This window comes from Cibotium barometz, chromosome 52 (genome assembly GCF_041138505.1).
Source record: "Cibotium barometz isolate CiBa-2024 chromosome 52, ASM4113850v1, whole genome shotgun sequence".
Classification (NCBI taxonomy): Eukaryota; Viridiplantae; Streptophyta; class Polypodiopsida; order Cyatheales; family Cibotiaceae; genus Cibotium; species Cibotium barometz.
Window position 1 is genome coordinate 5,823,340 of NC_141097.1, and position 26,090 is coordinate 5,849,429.

Sequence of the window (26,090 nt, forward strand, 5' to 3'; positions counted from 1 at the left end):
GTTCCTCCACTTTTTATGCCAATCCCGACATATCCTCCAAATTGGATAGCACCATCACAGCCCCTTCCTTCTCAAGGGCCACATAACAGAATCAGGAGCTTGAGTATGCCTCCACATACTTGAATGACTCTAGGAATTATTTTGCACTACAATTCTCATGACATCTTCTTTTGTTATTTATGAATGACTCTAGGAATGGAGGTTTTATTTTGTTATTTTGAACTATATTCTCATGGCATCTACTTTTGAACTACGATTCTCATGGCATATTCTTTTGACATTGTATGAATGAGACTCTAGTAATGGAGGGTTTATATTGACATTTTGAATCATTAATTGTAGTTTGCATGACATTGTCTATTGTAATTGTTTTATATTGAGGGTTTAAATTGATATTTTGAATCATCAATTGTAATTTGCATGACATAATCTATTGTAATTTTTTCATGCATGGAGAGAGGGAGAGAGAGAGAGGGGAGGGGTGTATCTTATACCTTGTATAGTAATTTTGAGTTGCATCAAGAGATAAGGAGTTAGCATAGGGGTGTAAAGAGATAGAAAATAAGACAGGGGGGTTTAAAGAGAGAGGGAGAGCATGGATGTAAGAGTGAGATCGAGAGAGAGAATAAAAGAGGGTCCTAGGGAGAGCGTGCGAGAGTGAGGGAGTGAGAGTAGAGAGAGAAAAAAGCGCTCGCCATTTTGGAGGAATCGCTTGTTTGGAAAATGCTCGCCAAAAATCCCCCCCCCAAAAACTTGGGTGATGTTACAAAGTTAGAAAGGGTGTGTGAAACCTTAAAATTAAAAATATTGGACTATTTAATTGATAGGAGTTGCGTGAGTTGTTGGTGCGGATGAGAAATCATAGGAGAGGTGGAAATATTCAAGGTAGCTAACATGGGAGACAAAAATAGAGTAGAAAGTGGATCTATATGTCTTTCTCCAAGCTTGTGAGTGAAGACACATCCTTATGTTTCTCATACACATGTTATTCAACCCTAGGCATATATGCAGTGGTCATGATATCATTCTAGCATCATCCTTTTGCCAAACTAGACCACTAGAGCCGGCGGGGTTAGGCTCAAACATGATTGTCGTTACTTCTCATAATTTATGAGTGATTATGAGTGTGATGACTCGTTTAGCACGTATTAGATCATTGGTTTATTTGGCGGTTTGTTTGTGAACTTTTTTATTAATGCGTTGGCCTTTCAATCCATTCCAATAACTTACCCATGAATCATACCTATTCACTCTAAAATAGGATGTGGACAAGGATACGATATATTAAAGCATTAGCTTAAATATGCAACTCTGCATTTGACTTCAAAATTTTTAAGATTAAAGGTTTTGAAATTTTGAAAACCTTGACTTGGGTTTTGAAATCCAATATTAAAAGGTGCATTTCTTTTGTAGGTTAAAATGGGTTACCTAGAAAGTGAGTACCATGTTCTGGTGTGAACGGAGGATTGTCCTCCACTCAGGGGTGCAGTGTCCGCCCAAGGTGTGGCCTGAACAGTGCTCCACTGCAAAGCTGAGAAAGTCGTCGACTCGTTTCAAATACTCTTGTTGATCAAAAGCACGCGAAGACCGATTCTGCTGAGATTTTAGGCGCACAAAGAGACGGACACACACAGAGAGCGCGCGCGCGGGAGAGAGAGCTTTCATACCCCATCATGAAAAAAGCACACCAATCGCCCCCCTCCCTAGCCTTCTCACCATCATCATCATCACCATTAATCTTCTTCTTCTGTGCTCTTCTGTTCGTTCAAGCCCTTGCCCGAGGGCCTGCAGGTGATCGAGAACTCTACCTCAAGAGCCCTTCCAGGCTCAGATCGCAGCAGTCCTCTCAAGCCTATGTCACTCTCCTCTATGGAGATGAGTTCGCACTCGGCATCCGTGTGCTTGGAAAATCCATCAGAGATACTGGAACCACCAAGGACATGGTGGCTCTCGTTTCACAAGGTGTTTCCAACAGAGTCATCCATCTACTACAGGTGACATTTTCTCTTTCTCTATATATGTACACGCACATTAACGTATGTGGGTACATGCTTGTGCATGGATTTTTGTAGGTGTGTTCATGTGTATGCATGTATGTATGTATCACGTGTCATGTATATGCATGCATATTTTGTGTATCTGCTGGGGTTGTGGGTGTATGTATGTACGCATTACATGCGTGCGCGTGCACACACACACACACACACACACACACACACACACACACACAGGTGTTGGAATATATATGTATGTAGGTTTGGCATGTCTTAGCATAAAGAGCTTCATGATGATATGCTTCTTATGCTCCCTTCATCTGAAAATTAAAAAACCCTGTTATTAAAACCCTCACTTTATCCAATCATGGCAGGACAGGCGGATGGCTGGATCATCGAGAGAATTGAGCTGCTAGCTAACCCCAACAGTAAAAGGCCTAAGCGCTTTTGGGGTGTTTACACTAAGTTAAAAATATTCAACATGACAAATTACAAAAAAGGTGGCTAAAAAGGAATAATTTTTTTTGTATGTCGTTGTAAGAAAACTGCACTTGTCTGGGGGCTGCTCTTACACGGAGGGGATTTCAATGTGGTGCAGTTGTATACCTCGATGCTGACACTGTAGTGCGGAAGAGCATTGAAGACCTTTTCCTGTGTGAGAAGTTTTGTGCAAACCTGAAACACTCTGAGAGGCTCAATTCAGGAGTGATGGTTGTTGAACCGTCTCAGGAGCTTTTCAATGACATGATGACAAAAGTGAACACTTTACCATCTTACACAGGAGGTTTGCCCTCTTAATGTGCAATCACGGTTTGTTATTCAAAACGACATACACGCCCAACTGACTTTTTCTCTACCTTTTTTGGCACAGGGGATCAAGGCTTTCTGAATTCTTACTACTCAGACTTTCCGAATGCCCATCTCTTCAACCCTGATTTGTCTGAAGAAGACAGGAGTAGCAGGCCTCCACCAACCATGGAAAGACTTTCTACACTTTATAATGCAGATGTTGGTCTTTACATGCTTGCGAACAAGGTAAGGGCGTCTCATCTGTTTAAAGTGGTAAAAGCGATTCAACTCATTCATGCTTGCTTCTTAAAAGAGATACCTCACAAGATGTATTCCCTCACTTAACTAGATCAGATATCAAAGAATTTGAATCATGGTGCAGCAAGATGTGGTATGCACAGCACAGTAGTAAGTACATCAGACAAGAACTAGGCTGTCATCTTCAATTCTCCCCCCCTTTCCTTCCCTTCCCTTTTTCCCCTTGATAACCACACAGGGCAAGAACTTGACACTGGCATCAATTTCTCATCGCAAGCAAGTAGATTAATCAACTGATTAATCTAATAGATTCTGCCTCAATTGGGTTGACAAGTGATTGGGGTTTCCTGTACAATATGCCAAGTCGCCTTCAGGTGGGCACTCAAGTTGCTACCATAGAAGGGTCTACTCGGGAGGGGGGGTTTGGAAGAAAAAAAGAAAAGAGAAGGTCAACAACATTAATGTTGTCCTTATTCTTGTCGTGGTCACCCAACCACAACAATTCTCATCCCTTTAGGTACAATGAATGCTCTTTAGATTATGAGGTCTAGTCGGATCTCAGTGATCTTCGGTTGCATGACATTGTGACATGCAAGAGCATTTCTCACAGGCTTGTCTTCTGAAGGGGGTCCTGCAGAAGTTATCGATCAGGACAAGTTTGTGGAAAGTTCTCAGCAAGAGGTCTCAACTGGTGCTTGTAAAGGAGAATTTTCAGAAGTTGGAGGTGGTTCATCAGGAGGTGCTTGAGTAGTGTGCTTTGTTTGAAGATACTGTTGCATGTTCATGTGTTGATATGCTTCAGTGTGGGAGTTACGATCATAATGGAAATCTCAGGACATTTAGTGCCTCATAAATTGTCTTTTGCATTTATTAAATGAGATTGTTGTGTGGAGTATTGAACATGTTACAGTGTTGTTATCAAGCAATGTGTGTTGACAACCTTGGCACAAAAGTAATTGCTAAGCTATATTAACCTTATCATTTTGGCAATACTTGACACTTGTTTAATTTATGTGGCACACCTTGTTTTTGCACTTTGAGTCGGTTTATATACGCTACACACCTTTTTGCGTCTTGCAAGTTTCTGTTTGCTCTTTTCTTCAACCAGAACGGTTTTGCTTGATTTGAATGTGTTTTAACAGTGGATGGTCGACGAGACTGAACTGCGAGTTGTGCATTACACACTTGGGCCACTCAAACCATGGGACTGGTGGACAGCTTGGCTTTTGGAGCCAGTTCGTTACTGGCAGGTATAGCTGATGAAAGCTCAAGTGTGTGTTGCATCCTTAATGGTGCCTTGGAATACCTGCCAATTAAGTATCCTTAGCTATTTCAGTACCCATTTTAGCGTATTCTCCTCATGATGTGGCTTGTGGTTTTCAACTCTGGAATTTCAGGATGTTCGTGTTACCTTGGAAGATTCATTGCCAGGAACAAGAGGTGGCCAAGATCCTCGTACACAGCTTTTTGTATGGGTTTTGATTGCAGGTCCCTTTCTGGTTCTGCTCTTCCTTTGTCGTCATTGTCTTTTCCAGGCAAGTGTTATAATCTCATCTCAGAGGCTAGTAGTCTTGCCTTGTTGTAGGGTGTTAAAAGGGTTAAATTGGCTTTTGTGCTGTGTATACATGCTTCATGCATCATATGCAAAGTTGTTTGCGTTAACATGTTCTAATGTTTGTTTCCAGTTCCATCAGTCCCTTTTGTGGAATGGATCGGTTTTTGGCTTTACAAGGCACCACATACAGAAGTACAGGACTGGAAACAGCTTGCCATATTACTCAACTATGAATGGATCTCCACCTCATGTTTCAAATTTACAGGTCAGCATACAAACTTTAGTGACTGCCTGCTGTCAGGGACATGCAATCATGGCTATTGAATCATAGTCGCATGAAAACTTTGGTTTTGTAAGTTACATTCACATTAAGTGCCTTTGCAAACTCAACTCAGGCTTTATAAGCTGATTTTGCATTAAGAGTCTTTACAGACATAAGTTCATAACTGATGTCCTGTGAAAAGGGTGATCTCACACGTCTGTCCCTCATGGGCAGGGATCTTCCCTGTTGTGTTTTGCTCCTGCATCGTGCAACTCTTGGTATCAGTCGCCCATCGCCCAAGGTCATGGCTGCCCTCTTCTGCGAAGTTATTCCCTCATACAGCAGCGTTTTTTTTTGGAAATCATCAGTTGGCTGCATTTTATTCTGCTGTACCTGTGTTTTTTCTTCATCAGCGTTTTGCTTCTCTGGCACTCCTGCCCCCCTCCGGTCTCTGCTTAGAGTCAAGGTGCAATCCTGAGGGGGTTGTGTTTTTGCTTCCCTCAGCAATTTGCTGCTGCTGTTGGTGAAAATTGTGGGCTGCTTTTACCACCTGGACAGCAGTTGGAGGAGACTTCTTTGCACCTAGAGCAACCCGATAAGCGGTGTTGTCGGTTCAGCTTCTTCCCCGGCTACCCTCCCTTCCTGTTGGTTGCTTCCCGTGGATTTTGTGGCCCTGCTTGCTGCTGTCCAGTCCCTTTTCTACCTCAGTTTTCTGAGGGGGGCTGAAAGGTTCTCGTGGTTCGTGTTGTTGGAGAGTGTTGGAGATTGGTCCTGGAGTGCTGAAGAAATACAGTGAATTCAAAGGCTTGCTTGCAGAAGATGGACCATTGCTGTGGATATGGATCCGCCCTGTTCGAAGGAGGACAAGCTCGATGGAACTAACTTTTTTTTTTCCCAGGAAAAAGATCCTTCCATTAGTTAATGAAAAAACAGCCACAAAGGGCTAGATACAAACACGAAGGGCTAAATATAAACTCGCGTCATTTAAGGGCGGGAACCAAATGATCAAAAACAGAAGAGACATTTCTCCTTCGGTTGGCCGCTTTGTGAGGAGAAGGCTATCTCATACAAGGGGAGAGGGGGGGAAACAACCACACAGGTCTGCCAAATGGGGTCACCACCTCTATTGTGAGTGACAAATGGGCCATCCAAAGCCTCAAGAAAGCTTCCCGCCGCTTCTGCATGCGGTTAGAACCTCCTTGTAACTTCCCCCACTGACCGCGGAGAGTGTGAATGATATCGAGCCATATGCTCCTGATAGACTCAGCTAGCGGAGTGTGGGTACCCTCGATGGCCTCGTTGCATCTAGCTCGCCAAATGTGCTAGGCTGCGATGCTACTGCAAATATCCCATCTCTGGCATGAGCTTGGACACCAATCGCTTGTTGGTGGGGTCGTGATTGGTACTGTTGTAATATGATGGTGAGAGACCTGAAGGGCTAGCCCTCACCCATCCTCCTCATAAGCCCTGACCACTCCAGCCTCTGTAGCCCAAGCGATAGTGCCCCATGTAATGATCTGGGTTGATCCTGTCCATAGTGAAGATTCAGAGAATCCGTTGTGAAATCTGCTGAGCCTTCGAGAAATCCCAAAGACAATGTCGTTGAGACTCCTGAGGGTGGCCGCACCACGGGCAAGGTATTGGCCGACCTCCAATTGCCAGCTAAGTACCGACCGCCAAACTCCTGTGTCATCAACCAAAGAAAGAGGGTGATCTTTCTAGGCCGAAAGCTGTCCTAGAGGCTCTTCTAGTGTCACGTGCATCCCGCACTTGGATGCCACGTAGACATATCTGTACAGAAGGTGCAGGACCTGGGATGGTAAATTGGTCCCATGTGAGCCTAGTTTGGGACGAGTCAGCCAGGGTTCCATCCCAGTCGTTCGAGGTCAGGTGTGCATTGTCTTGCACATGAGTCCAAGGTCAGGTGTTGTCATGTGCATAGTGCGTATATGCCGTGTGCTACACGCACACAAGACTAGCTTCGAGGTTGGGGAAGCTTGGAGCTAGGTAGGCTGATTGACGAGCTAGGTAGGCTGATTGACGAGCTGAGTTAGGGATAGACTAATGGGCGGGCGCCCAAGTGTGGACGCTCGATGATCGGCCAAGAGCCTATAAAAGGGTGGCCAAGGTTAGTCATTAGTCATATAGAGTCTCGCGTGTCTTTGTGAGAGCTCTATGGTCAGGAGCCTGGATCTAGTGCAGACGTGCACCTGCTTTATGCAGCCGAGGCCGGCAGTAGTCTCGAGGCCCGCAAGGGTAGCTTCCTGGCGGTATGGGACGTCACAAGGTAGAGATTGGTCAGAACGTCCATCTAGTTAGCTCAGCTCGTGGCTCGGTGGAGACTTGTGGGCTTGCCCACGGCTGTCAAGGTTGGGAGGTGAGTCAGGCCTGCACCCTCGTCATGTTTGTTTCGTTTGTTTGCAGGTTTCGAGTCTTGTGCCAGGAGGTACAAGAGCGTTCTACGAGGAGATCCTATGGGGATTTGACAGTGGTATCAGAGCAAGCCTCGTGAACGAGCAAGTCGGTAGGTAGAGAAAAAGAGGTCGAAGAAAAGGTATGAGTTCGAGAAGCTTGCTGTTTTTTCTGTGCATACTGCTGTTTTTTCAATTTCAACATGTTGCTTTTTCATCGTAGGAACTCGTGAAGAAGGTTTTGGTCTAGTTTTGGTTGTTTGCTTTGCAAAGAAGAAGGCTAGATGTGTTTCTTGCAACTGTATGAACAGTTTGAAGAGAGTCTTTGTAAGAGAGAGAGAGAGAGAGAGAGAGAGAGAGAGAAGTAGCGATGGCTGTAACTGTGTGACTCCTGTGTGGTTGTGCAGCTCTTATGAGCGAAGAAGCCAATTGCAAGAACGTTGCATCAGTACACGCAGGCAGGGAAACTGATCCACGCAGGCAGCCGGACTGGTACACGCAGGTAGGCAGGCGGTATACACAGGCAGGCAGGCGAGTATGAACACACAGGCAGCACTCCAGTCCGTGCTCGTAGGCGGGTAGTACACTGTCACGTGCATCCCGCACTTGGATGCCACGTAGACATTTCTGTACAGAAGGTGCAGGACCTGGGATGGTGAACTGGTCCCATGTGAGCCCAGTCCGGGACGAGTCAGCCAGGGATCCATCTCAGTCGTCCGAGGTCAGGTGTGCATTGTCCTGCACATGAGTCCAAGGTCAGGTGTGCAATGTCCTGCACAAGAAGCAGTGCCAGTCCGCGCTGTGAGTCTCCCTCTGGAATGATGTCAGATGTGCTGAGTATCTGGTTTGCAACTGGATGCCAGGCCTTTGTAGGCATGTAGTTTGCATGTAGAGATGGGGCCAGCCCATAGGGCTACCCCAGGGCAAGGTTTTGCATTGGCATATTTAGTATGGGCATGGGGGAGGTATAGAACCACCCCCAAGGGGCCAGGAGGGCCCAAGATGTTGCCCACCAGCCAAGGCAAGGGCTGGAGGGGCAGTCGGCCAGCTCCAGAGCTTCTGGACAGGCAGCCGACAGAGATTAAAGCCCTAAACAGCAGGCGGCCAGGTGTGGGGGGCAGTCCCACACCCATGCGCAGCATGCCCAGCAGCCAGGGTGCTGTCCAGAAGCATGCGCAGGCTGGACAGCAGGGATCACAAGTGTGAAAACACTTTATTAAAGTGTGTGAGTATTTTATTAAAAATACTCAGTCGTGGGCTGTCCTGAAGCCAGCCGACTGCATGAAGGGAGTAGTATAAAAGCCCAGCCCATAATTCATTCATCCCATCTCATAATTCACCAAGAGCATCAAGCATTCAAGGGCCAGGACAGCCAAGGGTTTGCTAAAGCTAAGGGGTGAAGGACTGAAGGTCAAGGGCAGGTTTTCCAGCCAAGAAAAGGTCAAGTAATTTGTATTTTGTTTCAGATTTACATCATTCTAATAAAGCAAATACACCATCCGTGGTGGGGGCCCTACAGAGGGTAATTGGGACCCAATACTGTGTCCTTCTCCATCTCCCCCTTCTCTCTCTATTTTCTGCACATCGTCTTTCAGTTTTGTGCGTTAATTCCGTCGCGAAAAGAGTGCTGTTTTCTGAGTTTTGAAGTACCGATCCTTCTCCGAAGCTTCCGCATATTACAGTGGTATCAGAGCCTACTTCAAGGACAAAGATTCAGCAAAGAAAACCAGAAAATTTTTTCGCTCGTGTGGTTGGTTTTTAGACGCCGGTGGACTACCCCTTTCGGAGTGACTCCTGTCCCTCGAAGGACGGTTGGTTTTTTGCCTCCGGAAGCCTCCGGAAGTCTCCCACACAGATAGTGGATGGTCAGATTGCGTTCCGGAAAGGAATTGCATATTCCCGCTATGGCGAGCTTTGGTGACGAGAGAGAACCAGAACCATGGGACCAGAGTGCACCAGGCAGCCCAGCTAGGGCACCCGGCTTGAGTGTACAAGACATGTTCCAGCAGATGATGCGAGCAATCGCAGACCAGACAACCAAGTTGGATGAGCAGAAGGCGCGGATTTTGGCTCTGGAGGAGCGTTCTCGCTCTCCAGCGTCGCGTTTTCCATCTCCTCCTCCCTCTCCTTCCGTACCCCAGATACCAGATCCTCGTCACAGGGACCCTCTCGAGGGGTCACAGCCGCAGCCAAGCTCCTTGCTTGAGATGCAGATGCGTGCATTGGAGATTCGACAACGAGAAGACGAAGCCATGCGACGAGTGGAACACGAGCGTTACCTCAGAGCCTTGGACGCCAGATTGACACCAGCGGCGCCCTCGAATCATTTTCCCGAGAAAATGAACTTCAGTAAGTATAATGGTAAACTCGATCCCACTACTCTGTATTCATGGTTACATCAATTTGAAGCTTACTTTGCCGCAGTTAGGAAATCAGATATTGACAAAGTGATCTTAGCCAGTTGGTATTTGGAAGGTGAGGCCATTCCTTGGTGGACTCAGTGGGCTCATGCCCACACCAGATCAGGTATGGCAGCTTATGGGTGGGACGAGTTCGTCCGTGACCTTAAGCAGCGGTTTTTACCGCCCCACTACCTTGAGCGACTCGAAGACGAGTTCAGGGGTGCGCGTCAGAATGCGCAACCAGTCCTTCAGTTTGCCAATAGAATTTCGACCTTGTGTCTACAATTAGGCTTATCTGATGCGGACAAGAAAGGGCAGTTTTTGTATGGCCTGGACACGCACATCCAATGGGAGGTGCGTATGTTTAGACCAGCCACCTTTGAGGACGCACTCTCGCTTGCGCAGAGTGCAGAAATGAAACACAATGGTGGCAAGCCCAAGACTTCCCAGCCGGCTTCTCCCAAGGCTAACACCTCGGGGGGCAAAAGCCAGAACCAGACGGGGTCTTCCCCAGGACAGAGCCCGGGAGCCTCTGGCTCCAAGAACTCGAACAATGCGTCTGAGCTTACTCCAGACCAGAAAGCGGAGGCAGGCAAGACAGGTGGCAAGTTGAGTGCTGAGGAGCTTGCTCAGTACAGGAAGGAGGGTAGATGTTACTTTTGTACACACAAAAGGACATACTTCTCGGGATTGTCCGAAGAAGCCTCCAAAGGCCGCCGCCGCCGCCTCCACAGCTTCTGTGGTGAGCACAGCTCCCACACAGACCCCAGTGGCTACCCCTAGTTCTTCAACCCCCGGTGCTTCAGTTGGAGCAATTATTAGCCGGGAGCTCGAAGATAAGCAGAAGGGCGCCCATGACCAGGAGTATGAGCGCAACGAATTGCTCAAGTCCTTTGGCTACATAGGTGGCCAGAGAGTCGTTGTCTTGTTTGACAGCGGCAGCACGGAGGATGTGATCACGGAAGAGGCCGCTAGGCGTGCCCGTTTCGAGCTAACTCCGGTGGACAAACAAGTTGAGGGTTTTAGCACAGGTATGACTACGAGCGTCAAGTATGAAGCTCTAGGTGCTAAATTAGTGATTCAGGGCATAGAGTTTGTGCGTGACTTTATGGTTGCCCCTCTTGTAGGAGCAGACATAATTTTGGGTATCCAGTGGTTTCACAAGTTTCTTCCTGATGTCAAGTGGGACAAGCACACGTTCCAGATTGATCGGAATGTGTCAAACACCCCGGTGACCATTAAGTGTGAGCTAGGTATTCCAAACTTTCCGCTCATAAGCCACTTGCAGGCTAAGCGAGCAGTCAGGAAAGGCGCACAGTGTGCGATGATTTACATCCAGACAGCCCAGACAGTGGCCAGTGCTTCCGAGAAGTACTCGGTTCTCCATGAAAAGTTCCAGAAGATTTTTCTTCGGGACAGTCTCCCTCCCCAGCTTCCCTCGTCCAGACCGGAGGATCACAAGATTGACCTCCTCCCAGGCTCGGAACCCCCGAGCAAGTTTCCGTATCGCCTTTCTAAGGCAATGGAATCGGAGTTGGACCGCCAACTCCAAGAATTGTTGCAAGCTGGCTTCATCCGCCCCAGCGTGTCGCCATTTGCAGCACCGATCTTATTTGTCAAGAAGAAAGATGGGTCTTCTCGGTTGTGTGTCGATTATCGTGCACTCAACAAGCTGACTATCAAGAGCAGATTCCCGATGCCTCGAATTGACTATATTCTCGAGAGGCTGAATGGAGCTAAGGTGTTCTCTAAATTGGATTTAAAGAGTGGCATTTCTGGACGACGTACTCATATTTTCAGCTACAGTTGAGCAGCATGACAATGAAAAGAAGTCAGAATTTTATCTGTTCCAGGTACATTACTTGGGATATATAATCAGTGCCGAAGGCATTCGACTTGATCCGGCTAAAGTGGTCGAGATTGTTAACTGGGAAGTACCTCAGACTGCTTATGACATTAGATCATTTGTGGGTATATGCCAGGCATATTCCACCCACATTGACAAGTTTTCTGATCTCTCGGCAGACCTCACCGATCTGCTAAAGGGAGTGAAAACAAGGAGGCAAAAGATTCGAATGACTCCACGAGCGTTGGAGGCATTCCAGAACCTCAAGGTGGCTTTATCAGAAGCGCCTTGTCTAGCCCTTGCCTCGTGGGACGAACCATTTCAGGTGATCACCGATGCGAGTAACATCGCAATTGGAGGTGTATTGCAACAAAATGGTCATCCGGTAGCTTATATGTCTTGTAAGTTACTGCCCGCCGAAAAGAATTACTCAGTCTATGATCGTGAACTCCTAGCAGTCATTCAGGCCTTGAAACATTGGAAACATTTCCTGTATGGCCGTGACTTCGAGGTTCGCACTGACCATCAGGCATTGCGCTGGATTCAGACGATGCCAAGTGCACAGTGGAGTGATCGACAACACCGCTGGAGTCAGATATTCCAGCAGTTCGGTGGTATGATTGAGTACCTTCCAGGAAAGGCCAATCCAGTGGCCGATGCTTTGAGCAGGAAGGGACAAGTATCTGCGATTCAGACCACTAGACTGGACCTTGTTGGTACTGGACTAGAAGACATGAAGCACACGTACGCGGATTCCGAGGAATTCGGTACGCAGTGGGAACAGGCATTGGATGCCACAGGACCATGCCATTTTCTGATACGCGATGGTTGGCTTTATTACAAAGGCCGACTGTGTGTCATGAAATCATTCCGGGCAGCTCTTCTCCATGATGCCCATGACGCCATTACAGGTGGTCATAGGGGCATGAATTCGACTTTGGAGAAATTAGAACGGCAATACTATTGGCCAAAGATGAGGCGTGATGTGTTTACTTATGTACAACGCTGTGACATTTGTCAAAAGGTGAAAGCTCCTCGTGGAAAGAAGATAGGGTTGTTACAGCCTTTGCCAATTCCTGAGGGTCCTTTCCAAGACATTTCTATGGACTTTGTCACAAATCTGCCTCCCAGTCCGAGTAAGCGTAATACACAGTGTTTGACTATTGTTGACAGGTTCAGCAAATTTGTGATGCTTATTCCTTGCAGGGCCACTGTGACCGCCGAGGATGTTGCCCAGCTATTCATTCGGCATTGGTACCCGATTGGTGGGATTCCTAGGACCATAGTGTCAGACCGAGATGCCAAGTTTACCAGTCATTTGTGGAGGGCATTGTTTGATAATTTTGGTACTAAGTTGAATTTTTCCAGTGCATTCCACCCACAGACAGATGGCCAGACGGAGATATACAACCAGTTGGCCTTTGATGTGTTGAAGTGTTATGTCCACGATCAGCAAGGTAAGTGGGAATCGTTTTTGCCTTTAGTTCAAGCTGTTTTAAATGACTCTTTTTCTTCAGCTATTGGCAGGACTCCATATGAGGCAACGTTTGGAAGACCTTTCCAGTCGTTGTTAACCAGGACTTCGTCTTCAGTACCGGAGGCGAACAGAGTGACGGAGTCTTACCAGGAGATACTAGAGTCCGTCAAAGACAGATTGGCTAAAGCGCAAGAGGCCTACACTCGACAGGCCAATAAAGACCGAAGGGACATGAAGTTTTCGGAAGGAGATTGGGTATATCTTCGGATTATGAAGCAAAGATTAAAGCAGGTGGACAAGCGATGCCCAAAGTTGTCTTTCAGGAGCTTCGGACCATTTTCCATCCGGAAAAAGATTAATGAGGTGTCTATGCAGTTAAAGCTACCTCCGAGTTGGACTATGCACGATGTATTCCATGTCAGTTGGTTAAAGCCATATGCAGGTCCACCCCCTTCAGAGGTCAAAGACGAAGCGGAACCAGACATCATTGATGAAGCAGAAGTAATGGTTCCAGAACAGATCCTTCTGCACCGTTTCAAGCATGGCTCAGGCCGAAGACTACGACAGTTCCTCACGAAGTTTCAGGACCGAGGAACTCATGAAGCGGTATGGCTCGACAAAGAATTTTTCGAAGACTATCCGGCTTTATTGACGGATTATTTGGAGGCTATGTAGCTTCCGTCAAGTTAAGTAGAAGGGGATGTCACGTGCATCCCGCACTTGGATGCCACGTAGACATTTCTGTACAGAAGGTGCAGGACCTGGGATGGTGAACTGGTCCCATGTGAGCCCAGTCCGGGACGAGTCAGCCAGGGATCCATCTCAGTCGTCCGAGGTCAGGTGTGCATTGTCCTGCACATGAGTCCAAGGTCAGGTGTGCAATGTCCTGCACAAGAAGCAGTGCCAGTCCGCGCTGTGAGTCTCCCTCTGGAATGATGTCAGATGTGCTGAGTATCTGGTTTGCAACTGGATGCCAGGCCTCTGTAGGCATGTAGTTTGCATGTAGAGATGGGGCCAGCCCATAGGGCTACCCCAGGGCAAGGTTTTGCATTGGCATATTTAGTATGGGCATGGGGGAGGTATAGAACCACTCCCAAGGGGCCAGGAGGGCCCAAGATGTTGCCCACCAGCCAAGGCAAGGGCTGGAGGGACAGTCGGCCAGCTCCAGAGCTTCTGGACAGGCAGCCGACAGAGATTAAAGCCCTAAACAGCAGGCGGCCAGGTGTGGGGGGCAATCCCACACCCATGCGCAGCATGCCCAGCAGCCAGGGTGCTGTCCAGAAGCATGCGCAGGCTGGACAGCAGGGATTACAAGTGTGAAAACACTTTATTAAAGTGTGTGAGTATTTTATTAAAAATACTCAGTCGTGGGCTGTCCTGAAGCCAGCCCACTGCATGAAGGGAGTAGTATAAAAGCCCAGCCCATAATTCATTCATCCCATCTCATAATTCACCAAGAGCATCAAGCATTCAAGGGCCAGGACAGCCAAGGGTTTGCTAAAGCTAAGGGGTGAAGGACTGAAGGTCAAGGGCAGGTTTTCCAGCCAAGAAAAGGTCAAGTACTTTGTATTTTGTTTCAGATTTACATCATTCTAATAAAGCAAATACACCATCCGTGGTGGGGGCCCTACAGAGGGTAATTGGGACCCAATACTGTGTCCTTCTCCATCTCCCCCTTCTCTCTCTATATTTTCTGCACATCGTCTTTCAGTTTTGTGCGTTAATTCCGTCCCGAAAAGAGTGCTGTTTTCTGAGTTTTGAAGTACTGATCCTTCTCCGAAGCTTCCGCATATTACATACACGCTCGCAGTCGGGCTCGTACACGCGGGCAGACATGCAGGCAGGCAAGCAGTCGACGGGTGTCAGACAGGTGGCGTTAAGGTGCAAAAGCAATAGTGGGTGGTGGTTTTTTTTTAAAATGATAAATTTAGCTTTTGCTATTAAAAAAAAAAACAAACCCCCATGCGATGCTTGCTTGTTTTGAACCTTAAAAGAGGGGTTTTAAAAATTCATTACTTTTCAAGTGTTTTTTTTAAAAGAAAAGCAAAATATATATATATATAAACAAAAAAAAACACAAAAGCAAAAGCTAAGTAAGCTTTTGGGAAAGCCTATAAATTCTCGAGAAGTGAATGGCCATAGAATCCACATTCTTCTAGATCTTGGCAGCTCACACAATTTTGTTAATTACAAACTTGTGCAGAAATTGGGTCTTGATACAACGCCCAGCGATCATACATATGAGGTACGTCTACCTGCGGGTCGGCAAGTATGGGATCGAAAGGTGGAGACGCTACCGATCCGGATTCAGGACTACAAAGATACTCTGGAATGCTATATTATGTACCTAGAACATGTTATTAGGGATTTGATTGGTTTAAGACTCTTCAAGTCCAGATAGATTGGTCTAGTCATATTTTTTCTTTTAAACGTAGGAACATCCAGTATAGTATCTTAGCTGATTGTATACATCCCTCTTAGGGACCTCTTGTAAATACAGTTGATTTTGGTAATATAATGGATTCTTCTTTGTATACTGCTTTCCATTGTGTCTTGATTCCACTTTCTTCATTTCTCATATCTTCTATGGATGTCAATGAATTAAGTGTATTTGAAAGCAAAGAATTACAGAAGATACTTGATTCGTTTCAAGATGTATTTCTTAAGGAACTGCCATCGGGCTTACCACCTGAAAGGGCAGTAGATCATCGTATTGACCTGATCCCTGGTGCTCACCCTGTTAGTATTCCACCTTACAGGATGAGCCAAGTTGAGGAAGATGAGTTGGCTAAACAACTCGAAGATTATTTGAGGATGGGACAAATCCGTCCAAGTAAATCACCTTGGGGTGCACCTGTGTTGCTTAGGAGAAAGAAGGACAACACCTGGAGAATGTGTATAGATTACAAGAGATTGAACAAGCTGACAATTAAGAACCGTTATCCTCTCCCTAGATCAGATGACCTGATTGACCGGTTAGCAGGAGCGAAATATTTCACGAAGATAGATTTACGTACTGGCTATCACCAGATACGTATTCATGAAAGGCATGTCGAAAGAACCGCCTTTCGGACTAGGTATGGCCATTACGAGTTTCTCGTATTACCTTTTGGGTTAACCAATGCTCCAGTCACTTTCCAACAAATGATGAACGATCTTTTTCGTGAACATTTGGAAAAATTTGTGGTTGTGTACCTGGATAATATTTTAATATATAGTCGTACCCTTGAGGATCACGTTAGACACCTCACGATTGTCTTAACTATTTTAAGACAGAATCGACTATATGCTAAATTAAGTAAATGTCAGTTTTTCATGACAGACATCATTTACTTGGGACACAAGATCACTAGAGATGGATTGAGCATTAACTATGACCGAGTTCAGAAGGTTCTGGCCTCGCCTATATCGCGAACAGTGAAACAACTTCGTTCTTTTCTCGATTTTGTTGTTTTTCTTCGAAAATCTGTGCGGGAGTACTCTCAGCTCACACTACTGATGACCGACTTGTTGAAAGGTCGTGGACGTAAGTCAAATCAGCCTATCACTTGGAATAATGATCTGGATATGGTCTTCAGACTTTTGAAAGATAAAGTCAAGAAAGCACCTATCTTAGCATTACCCGATTCTAGTCGGACTTATGTTCTTGAAACTGATGCCAGTGACTATGCCATCGGGGCTGCTCTATTTCAAGATGGTAGACTTGTTGCTTTTGAAAGTAAAAAGCTAGACGACACTCAATCTCGTTGGCCAACTCTTGAGAAGGAGCTTTATGCTGTGATTCACGCTCTCAAGGTTTGGAGACATTATTTATATGGCTCCAAGTTTGTGGTATTGACTGATGATCAGTCAATCAAGTATGTGTGTGATACGGATGATTTGAGAGGAAGAAAAGCTCGATGGATTGAATTAATGCAAGATTTTGATTTTGAGATTCGTTATAGAAAAGGGTCCATGAATAGTGTTGCAGATGCGCTTAGTCGAATTAGAGAGGTGAATACTTTGTCGTTCATCGAGATTTCTATTGATTTATTTCAGTCATTGAGAGGGCTTTGGAGGACTGATAGTTATTTTGGTCCGTTTTGGCAGAAGATCCAGGACGGGAGCTCATTGATTGACCAAGACTCAATGATTGAGCAGTGTATCATTCAGGCTGTAGGAGGTCAGTGGATGATTCGGAATGGTTTACTATTCCGTGATGACAAAATTTGTGTACCACAGATCCCGGACATTAGGTCCAAGATTCTTAAGGAGTGTCACGACGTCCCTTCTTCTGGACACCCTGGGGTACACATGACATTATCGTTAGCGAAACACACTTTTTATTGGCCAAAGCTGAAAGGGTATGTAGAAGAAGATTATGTTCTCAAGTGTCAAGTTTGTCAAGCAAATAAAGCTGAACGCTTTAGACAAGCTGGGTTGTTGCATCCTTTGCAAATCCCAGGTAATAAATGGGAAAGTATTTCCATGGATTTTATTACCGGATTGCTAAGAACATATCAAGGTCACGATTCTATTTGGGTTGTGGTAGATCGCTGGACAAAAATGACTCGATTTTTACCAATCCGGAAGACCATTACAGCTACGCAGTTAGCAAGGCAGTTTATTGAGTAATTGTTTAGACTGTTTGGGTTATCACAGGACATAGTCTGTGATAGGGACTCTAAGTTTACGAGTGATTTTTGGAAACTTGTTTTTGAGAAGTTGAAAACAACTTTGAATTTGAGTTCCTCAGATCATCCTCAATCTAATGGCTAGACTGAAAGAGTGAATCAAATTTTGGAGGATATGCTTCGAGTATATGTATCCAAAAGGCAGAGTTCATGGGAGGATTATCTTCCTATGTTAGAATTTGCATATAACAGGACTAAGGATACGAGTACAGGTTTTAGTCCTTTCATGCTTATGTATGGTTTTCAACCTAGATCACTTGTTACACTGGGATTCTCAGGACTTCAGCATGATGCAGCACGTAATTTTTTTGCAAGATATGCGAGAAATGTTACAAGTTGCGAAGGAATCTATTAGAAGTGCTCAAGACCGAGACATATTTTATTCTAATAGACATCGTTCACCCAAAGAGTTCTCTGAAGGAATGATGGTGTATTTGCGAGTTTCGAAAGATTCCGAGACTGTACGGACAGGTCGATCTTTGAAATTACCCTCTAGATACTGTGGACCATTTCGTATTACACGATGGATTGGTTTAGTTACATATGAATTGGATTTGCCTTCTCATGTGAAAGTTCATCCTGTATTTCATGTCAATAGACTTAAGGAAGTACTGGGTGGAATAGATCAGTTAGTTACTTCTCAAGAAATCATAGATATCGAGGACATGACATTTGTTCCACACGAACCTGAAAAGATTCTGGGATTTCGTGAAAGAAGATTGCGTAATACGCTTATCACGGAATACAAGATCAAGTGGAAGGATCGTGTGGAGGAGGACGCTACATGGGAGACATTGACTACTCTTCAGAGAGATTACCCTGGCTTTTTAGTGAGCTCAGGAGTGAGCTCTTAGAGGAAGGGGAGTATGTCATGTGCACAGTGTATATCTACCGTGTGCTACACGCACACAAGACTAGCTTCGAGGTTGGGGAAGCTTGGAGCTAGGCAGTTTGATTGACGAGTTGAGTTAGGGATAGACTAACGGGCGGACACCCAAGTATAGACGGGCGGGCGTCCCAGTGTGGACGCCCGATGACCGGCCAAGAGCCTATAAAAGGGTGGCCAAGGTTAGTCATTAGTCATATAGAGTCTCACGTGTCTTTGTGAGAGCTCTATGGTCAGGAGCCTGGATCTAGTGTAGACGTGCACCTGCTTTATGCAGTCAAGGCCGGCAGCAGTCTCGAGGCCCGCAAGGACAGCTTCTTGGCGGTATGGGACGTCACGAGGTAGAGATTGGTTGATACGTCCATCTAGTTAGCTCAGCTCGTGGCTTGATAGGGACAACCAAGACTTGTGGGCTTGCCCACGGCTGTCAAGGTTGGGAGGTGAGCCAGTCCTGCACCCGCGTCATGTTTGTTTCGTTTGTTTGCAGGTTTCGAGTCTTGTACCAGGAGCGTTCTACGAGGAGATCCTATGGGGATTTGACAGGTGTGCATTGTCCTGCACATGAAACAGTGCCAGTCTGCGCTGTGAGTCTCCCTCTGGAATGATGTCAGTGACTCTATGTATCTGGTATGATACCGGATGCCAGAACACTGTGTAGACAGTTAGGGTTTGCATTTGCCAGCCCATAGGGCTACCTCAGGACTCTTGTGGGCATGGGGAAAGGATAAGACAATCTCCATAAGGGCCAAGAAGGCCTTGGGTGTACCCACCAGCCATGGGTAGGTCATGGGAAGGTTGTAGGACAGCCCTAGGGGCTTTGCAAGGATAGCCGACTGGTTATCCAGCCGTAGGAGGGTTGTAGGGCAAGTGTGGGGCAGCTCATACTGGCTGCCCAGCCTCCAGTACAGCAGGCGCACAGTGCCCAGCCCCTTTTTCCATGCGAAGTGCCAAGCAGCCATTTGATCATGCGCATAAGTGCCCAGCCTAGTGTGGAGTATTGCATAGCATTTATAATTTTATTACACTTTTTAATGTATTTATTCAGTCGTGGGGCAGATTTGAGACATCCGACTGGTGTAAACCAGCTAACTGGTTGTCTAGAGGGGTATAAATACCCATGCCTCAGTTTAGTTCATTGATCTCATCATTTGCCAAGCGCTGAAGCTGAACCAAGGGCCAGGACAGCCTAGATCAAGCTAACGCAGAAGGGGTGAAGGATTGCAGGTCAAGGGCAGAGATTCCTCTCAGCCAAGAAAGGTTCAGTCAGTCTTTTATTTCAGTATTTTACATCATTCTAATAAAAGCAAATACACCATTCGTGGTGGGGGCCCTACAGAGGGTATTCAGGACCCAATATTGTGTCCTCTTCTCCCTGTCTCTCTTTCTCTATTTTTCCGCACATCTATATTCAGCTTTGTGCGTTAATTTCATCGCGACAAGTGTGCTGATTTTTTTGAGCATTGAAGTTACCGATCTCCCCCGAAGCTTCTGCATGTTACATCTAGAAATCTGAAAGGAAGCGCTATGAGAGGCCTTGTGACTGCCAATGTGTTGCTACTACAAGGTGGTTCCAAACGTAGTGAACGATACGTTTAGTACGTTTGGAAAACGTGCTGAAAAGATCCCAAACGTAGTGAACGCTGCCCCCGATATATATATACAAAATTTATAGTTTACTTATAAAATTTTGAAATATGAAGTTTGAAGATTCATCAATGAACATTAAAGCACTTACTAATACTATACAACCTTTAGTTTCAATTTTGCGGGAGGGGGAGAGAGACTTGAGCGTGTGTGGGAGAGAGAGAGAGAGGGGGAGAGAGAGAGAGAGAGAGAGAGATATGTGCGGGGGAGAGAGAGAGAGAGAGAGAGAGAGAGAGAGAGAGACTTGAGCGCCGCAAAGAGACTCCCGCGGGAGAAGACTTGAGTGCCGCATAGAGGTTGCCACATGCACGAAAGGAAAAGCGAAAAAAAGACGACGTTGACTTGCGTCCGATTTTATAACCTATAAAATCAAAAGTGCATGTTCACTACGTTTCCAAATGCTATTGAACGTTCCAAATGTTTGGATGCAACTATGTGTTGCTGTCGGGGTGGTGTAGCCGCGCTGTGTATGCAAAGAAGGGGGCATCCAGAGTCTCCTCTCAATCTACGGGGTCATGCCAAGTCCACTCTCTCGGGTCCCATTGTAGGCGTGTGAGAGGTTGGCACTCCTTGGCCACTTTGGTTGGTGTTGGGTCAATGTGCCACTCCCGTGCCCGAAAACCAATCACCCTCACCCTTTGCAAGGTGCAGCCACTGAAGTCCTCTAAGGGGAGCTCGGATCTCTCCAGTCTGCCATGGGATCCAATAGAAAAAGCGATCAGACCACTGTCCTCATCTGCACCGTGGACTGCCACTAGAATATCATGTTTGGTAAACACACCTAGGCACATTGGGGGGTCGGGTCTGGGATAGGAGTTAGCCACTCCTGAGGGATAGCTGAGTTGATATCAATGTTGAGCATGTCTCTACCCTGGATTCTTGTCAGGCCTACCTCCGGGGGTAACTGTCTGTGTGCGATCCAATCTCCATGGGACCTGGCTGGTCGATGGAACTAACTATGCTCATTGGAAGCTGAATTTGTGGGTCTGATTTGTCCTCGTCTCACAAGGTAAGGTCAGGGTGTCTCTTATCAGGCACTTGCTACAGTGCAGAAGAAAGTTCGGAGCTGGTATGCTGAGTTCCAACCCTTGGAGAAAAACCAACCGTGCTGCTCTTTTCAACTCCAGGTCATCTGCAAACTGGATCTGAACCTTGGTACTTCTTCATCTCATTTGGGTTTAAAATCCGCCTTTCTAAAATTGCTTGTAAGTTTCTTTTTGGCTGCAGCTTTCACTGTTCAACTCTTCCCTTTTTCCCAAACTTACCAACCTATTACTGCTGGCTTGGTTTGCTTTACTCTTCTTTTCAACGCTTCTCTGACTGAGCCGTATGCTGCTCCATGCGGTCTGCTGCTCCATCCACTTGTGATGCTGCTGCGTCATGTGCATAACCATCTGCGGCTTTGAAGACCTGGGCATGGATGGCATTTGGAATTGGTGGTTGTATAAAAGAATTGTTGATAATACAAACACAGTGAACCAAGGCTGTTCTGATTTGCAACGGAATCTCTCATCAAAAGAAAAAAAATCACGGCTGAAAATTGGCTTGCTGGACCTACTCTGGTACCTTTGTCAGATGGTAGTAAAAAAAAAAAAGCTTGGATACTAAAGACAAGAATACACTATAAAGAAGCATGGTTCTTTGAACTAGTTGGAAGCACAAAATTAAGAAAACACGGTTAAGAGAAACATAGAGAAGAGGAAGAGAGGAAAAAGAGATGACAGTAAACACTTGATTCTCTCAACCTTATCTTTTGTAAATTGCTGAAAAAACAAACTTACGAAGAGTCTTACTAGATTCACTAAGAACCAAGCTTACTATGTTCAAAGAGCAAGGCTGTGGACATAGCAAAAAAACCTTCTGTAATCGACTCCTAACTGTTGAAATATGCACTAGGAAGCCGTCGGCTTATGCATTAATTGCTGCTATCTTGAATCTGCCGCTCTTTAAATTCATTTCATCTCCCTTGGAGGCTCCAAAAGACTTGCAGAAGTTGTGTAGAATGAGGTGGGAGATGTGCTCTCTCAAAAAATAGAGTTACTTGGGTTAACTGTTATTTTGTGTTAGCTGCATTGTGTTTTAGCATCAAATGCAGTTGCACTCACTTGTGCAAGTTTTGAGGGCAGCCTACGGTGTAGCGTTCTTAAAAATTCTCATAGCCTCTTTGTTCCTTTTAATATTAGGGATGGCTGTTTATTCTGCTGAACCCTAACCCCACTAGCATGAGTAATACTATTTAAGTGTCGGAGCTGGTGCATGTGAAGTCATGACATCTCTAGTCTTATCGCTGAATAAATCTTGCTGCTGTTTACACATACTTCAACCTAGACCTATTTAAACATTTGTGGTATTTTGTGACAGCAGTACTGGGTTGACTACAAAATTGTAGTTAATCTGTAAAATGATCATGTCAAATAGATTTCATGTGATGTTAAATTGATCTTGCTCTTTTGTTTTGGTTGATTTCAATTGTAATGATGTCGTGGCAATTGAGTGGTGCAGTACACAAATGGGGCATCAGGATCGAGCAGCAACAACATGAAACTACCAACATCTCTTGGAAGTCTTTCTGTGGGTGCTTGCTTTTTGTCTGCAGGAATATCTTTTGGTGTGGCTATGTTTCTTATACCAAGACAGGTAGATTCTTATGCTTCTATGTGTGCGCTTGTGCTTGTACTCTGGCAGAAGTGTTTTATATCTAATCAAGGTTGATGTACAGAAGCATTAAGATGACTGAAAAGTGAAACAGATGCACCCACTTGCTACAACAACAATCCTAAAACACCCCCCCATCACCCCCCCCCCCCCCTCCGGGTTCTCTCTCTCTCTCTCTCTCTTTCCCTTCTCCCTCTTTCCCTCCAATTTTTAGAGACACAGTGGTCTGAAGTGTTGTGGCTAATTACATGCATCACCACCTCCATTAGATGCATGTGGACTGGGCTAGGGCTAGACATAGATGCATACAGTAGTTCTATGGCCAGTGAGTGAATTGTAAGTAGTGCATTTGCATGTAAAGGACGTGGTGTACCTTAAGGCAAATAGCACTACCCATAACAGTAGAGAGGCAGCAGACAGAGAGGTCAACCATCTTGATTGATTGTGTATTATGTCAATGGATCTCATCATGGTTGTCAAAGCTTGGTCGCAGCCCTATTTTTACAAGAGAAGCTGTTGCCAACCAGGTTGAGACTTCTGCATCTCGACTGTGAACTGGGCTACGGCTAGACATGGATGCATACAGTAATTGTATGGCCAGTGAGTGAATTGTAAGTAGTGCATTTGCACTTAAAAGGACGTTGTGTACCTTAAAGGCAAATAACACTACGCATAACAGTAGAGGGAAGGAGACAGAAAGGTCAACCATCTTAATTGATAGCTTATTGTGTCAGTGGATCTCACATGGTTGTCAAAGCTTGGTCCCAGCCCTATTTTCACAAGAGAAGCCGTTGCCAACCAGGTTGAGACTTCTGCATCTCAACTGGTGAGAGCAAAGTTGGTTAGCAAGCTGGGCAGGTTAGAAACGCAACGTCAGATTAAGCTTGATCAGAACTAGAGAGGTCTTTCCCTGTGGAGTGGCATAGTTGGTTAACGTGAGTGTGGTGTTATGGGCTCAATTCCTGTTGGTTGCAGCGGTAGACCTGCCTAATAAATGATGACCTTTGTCAGAAGTTCCGCTAGAAAAGTCTGCCTAGTTGTCACATGAAGATTTGTGAAGGCATTTTTGAGGTGCTAATTGCAGCCATATTATTGCTGTTGTGGTATGTTGCCAAACCAAACTCATCCTCCTGCTGCAAAAGTTCGAAGAAATTATCAAAAGTTGATGCTTATGGTATTTGGATAAATTAATTTCTGGTGGAATTGAAATAGTATGAACTTTACAAGACCAGGATTTTGTGTGTTTTTGACATCTTATGCTATTGATGTAGATCATGCCTTTGACGGGGCTGCTACTTCTATATGAATGGACTTTTTTCCTTTTTGCCTTAATGTATGGATGGTATCTGGAGGCCATGTCTACATGGGGTAGAATGTCACTAGGATCATCAATCACAGCAAGTGTTTCACTTCAGTATGATTCTGGCAAAGGTGTTTTATCCAACCCAGAAGTATTAGAGTTTTTGAGGAGCTGCCTGTGATTTTTTTTTTTTTGGGGGGGGGGGGGGGGGGGGGGGGGCTTGGTCTCATGGTTTTTCATACGTTGTTAAAATATTCATTAAAAAAAAAAAGCTTTTGTTATGCAGGTAACACCAAACATTTGACCTCCTGGGATGGTCAAACGGTGCTATTTTGTGTTGGTATGGCATGCCTGGCAGTACTTGCACCATGCCTCCCTTTCTTTTTTGGTGTGACTGCTCTTTTCTCGCGGTAAGGCTACTCTCTCTTTAACCCTCATAGCAAGAGAGTCAAAACATGGTGGTACAAATGCATATGCATGCGAACTGAGTACATGCATGCATGCATGTGCAAACATGCATTCATATGCATATGGATAATTAAATGCATGTCTATGTGGTCTTTATTGCACACCAGTGCATATGTATGTATGCACATCTCTGCAAAGCATGCATGTGATGAGCATGATGCATATGCTCGTATACACATCCATGTAACCATGCATGCAATTTACTGTGTTTCTGTGTCTTCGGTCTTTGGCTAGTTGCTATTTAATTGTTGTATCTTTTAGATTTGAAATAAGTTTATGTTATGATAAATGGGCTGGTGATACAGACTTGGCATGGTGATTGGAGGGGCCATGCTATTGGTGGCTTTCATGACGTATGCATCCGAGCACCTAGCGGTTCGATGGTTTCTCCGTGGGCGAGAGAGTGGCAGTCAAGCTCGCAGCACCTCTGATTTGAGTAGATTGTGACAGAATAAATCGAGCTTTGTCGACCTATATGGAAGTTCCACACAGTATTGCGCTATAGATTAGAGATGCATGTGGGAGAGTCATTTGTGAGTGTGCTCTCCATTCATGTGTAATACACAACAAGAGAGACTCAAAAGCCTCAAGTTTTGATGAAATTGGTTGGTCAAGTTATGCTGTTATGCAAAATTGTGGAGACACAACAAGCCATTCTTTTTGTAGTATATGATGCTAGAAATCATTCTCCCTTGCAGTTGTATCATTTTTTTGGTGCTAAGCACAAAACTGTCTTGCATTGATTTCTAGATTTTTTTTTTCAAAATTAAGAAAGTTGTCTTTAGAGGTTCAAATGAGCCCATGAGACCAAAAATAGGACGCAGTGGGTAGCACAACTGTGGTGGAAGATTCATGAGGCATCTCTAGAAAAGCAAAAAAGTAAAGTAATTGTACCAATGTGTCATGCAGCAATCATGAATTGTGCTGTAGTGTGCAAACTAGGTCATGATTAATATAGGAGAATTATGTTTGGATTAGAGAAGACTTGAGCAAGGTACAACCAAACACAATTTATTGCCTTGTAAAGACCCAATTATCTCAATTTCTATAGCTGCAATGCGCTCATACACACCACATAAATAAGTGATCTAAAACCATTCCAAACATGTGGTCCTAAATGTGTATTACATCCACATTTTTTTTTACTATTCCTCGAGACTCTTCTACCTATTTGCTTGCTGAAATAAATCTTAGAAACAATGAACCATACACATAATATGGAGAATCTTTGTCTTCCTTTGTACCAAACTAGAGAGCACACATCTTTTTTGAAGTTACAAATGGCAAATAAATAAGGGCACGCGATATTTCAATGCTTTTCCTTGGGAATTGCGAGTCTTTTCCTTGGGTGACTAGGGGTTGAAATCTCTTACCACCCTTGGGCGAGATTATCTTGGACGAGGGGATGAAATTCATAAACTGCTTGTGACATTGTAGGGTCACATTAGATTGCGCACCAAGGTTAGGTGC

At 45.2% G+C, this 26,090-nt stretch overlaps 1 protein-coding gene across 2 annotated transcripts; it reads left to right on the forward strand.

Annotated features, from left to right (window-relative positions):
• The first annotated feature begins 1,555 nt into the window (after positions 1-1,555).
• Positions 1,556-25,417, forward strand: PGSIP6 (plant glycogenin-like starch initiation protein 6). Of its 2 annotated transcripts, none has more exons than XM_086788216.1 (11): positions 1,556-1,994; positions 2,374-2,494; positions 2,593-2,778; positions 2,866-3,029; positions 4,184-4,291; positions 4,439-4,576; positions 4,727-4,861; positions 22,700-22,834; positions 24,124-24,283; positions 24,439-24,562; positions 24,926-25,417. In XM_086788216.1, exons 1-11 carry the CDS (start codon positions 1,674-1,676, stop codon positions 25,065-25,067), a joined length of 1,734 nt encoding a protein of 577 aa, XP_086644342.1. In that variant the 5' UTR covers positions 1,556-1,673; the 3' UTR covers positions 25,068-25,417. The 2 variants fall into 2 exon arrangements, with proteins under 2 accessions (XP_086644342.1, XP_086644343.1); XM_086788217.1 differs by having other exon boundaries at positions 1,567-1,994; positions 2,369-2,494.
• Positions 25,418-26,090: the final 673 nt, after the last annotated feature.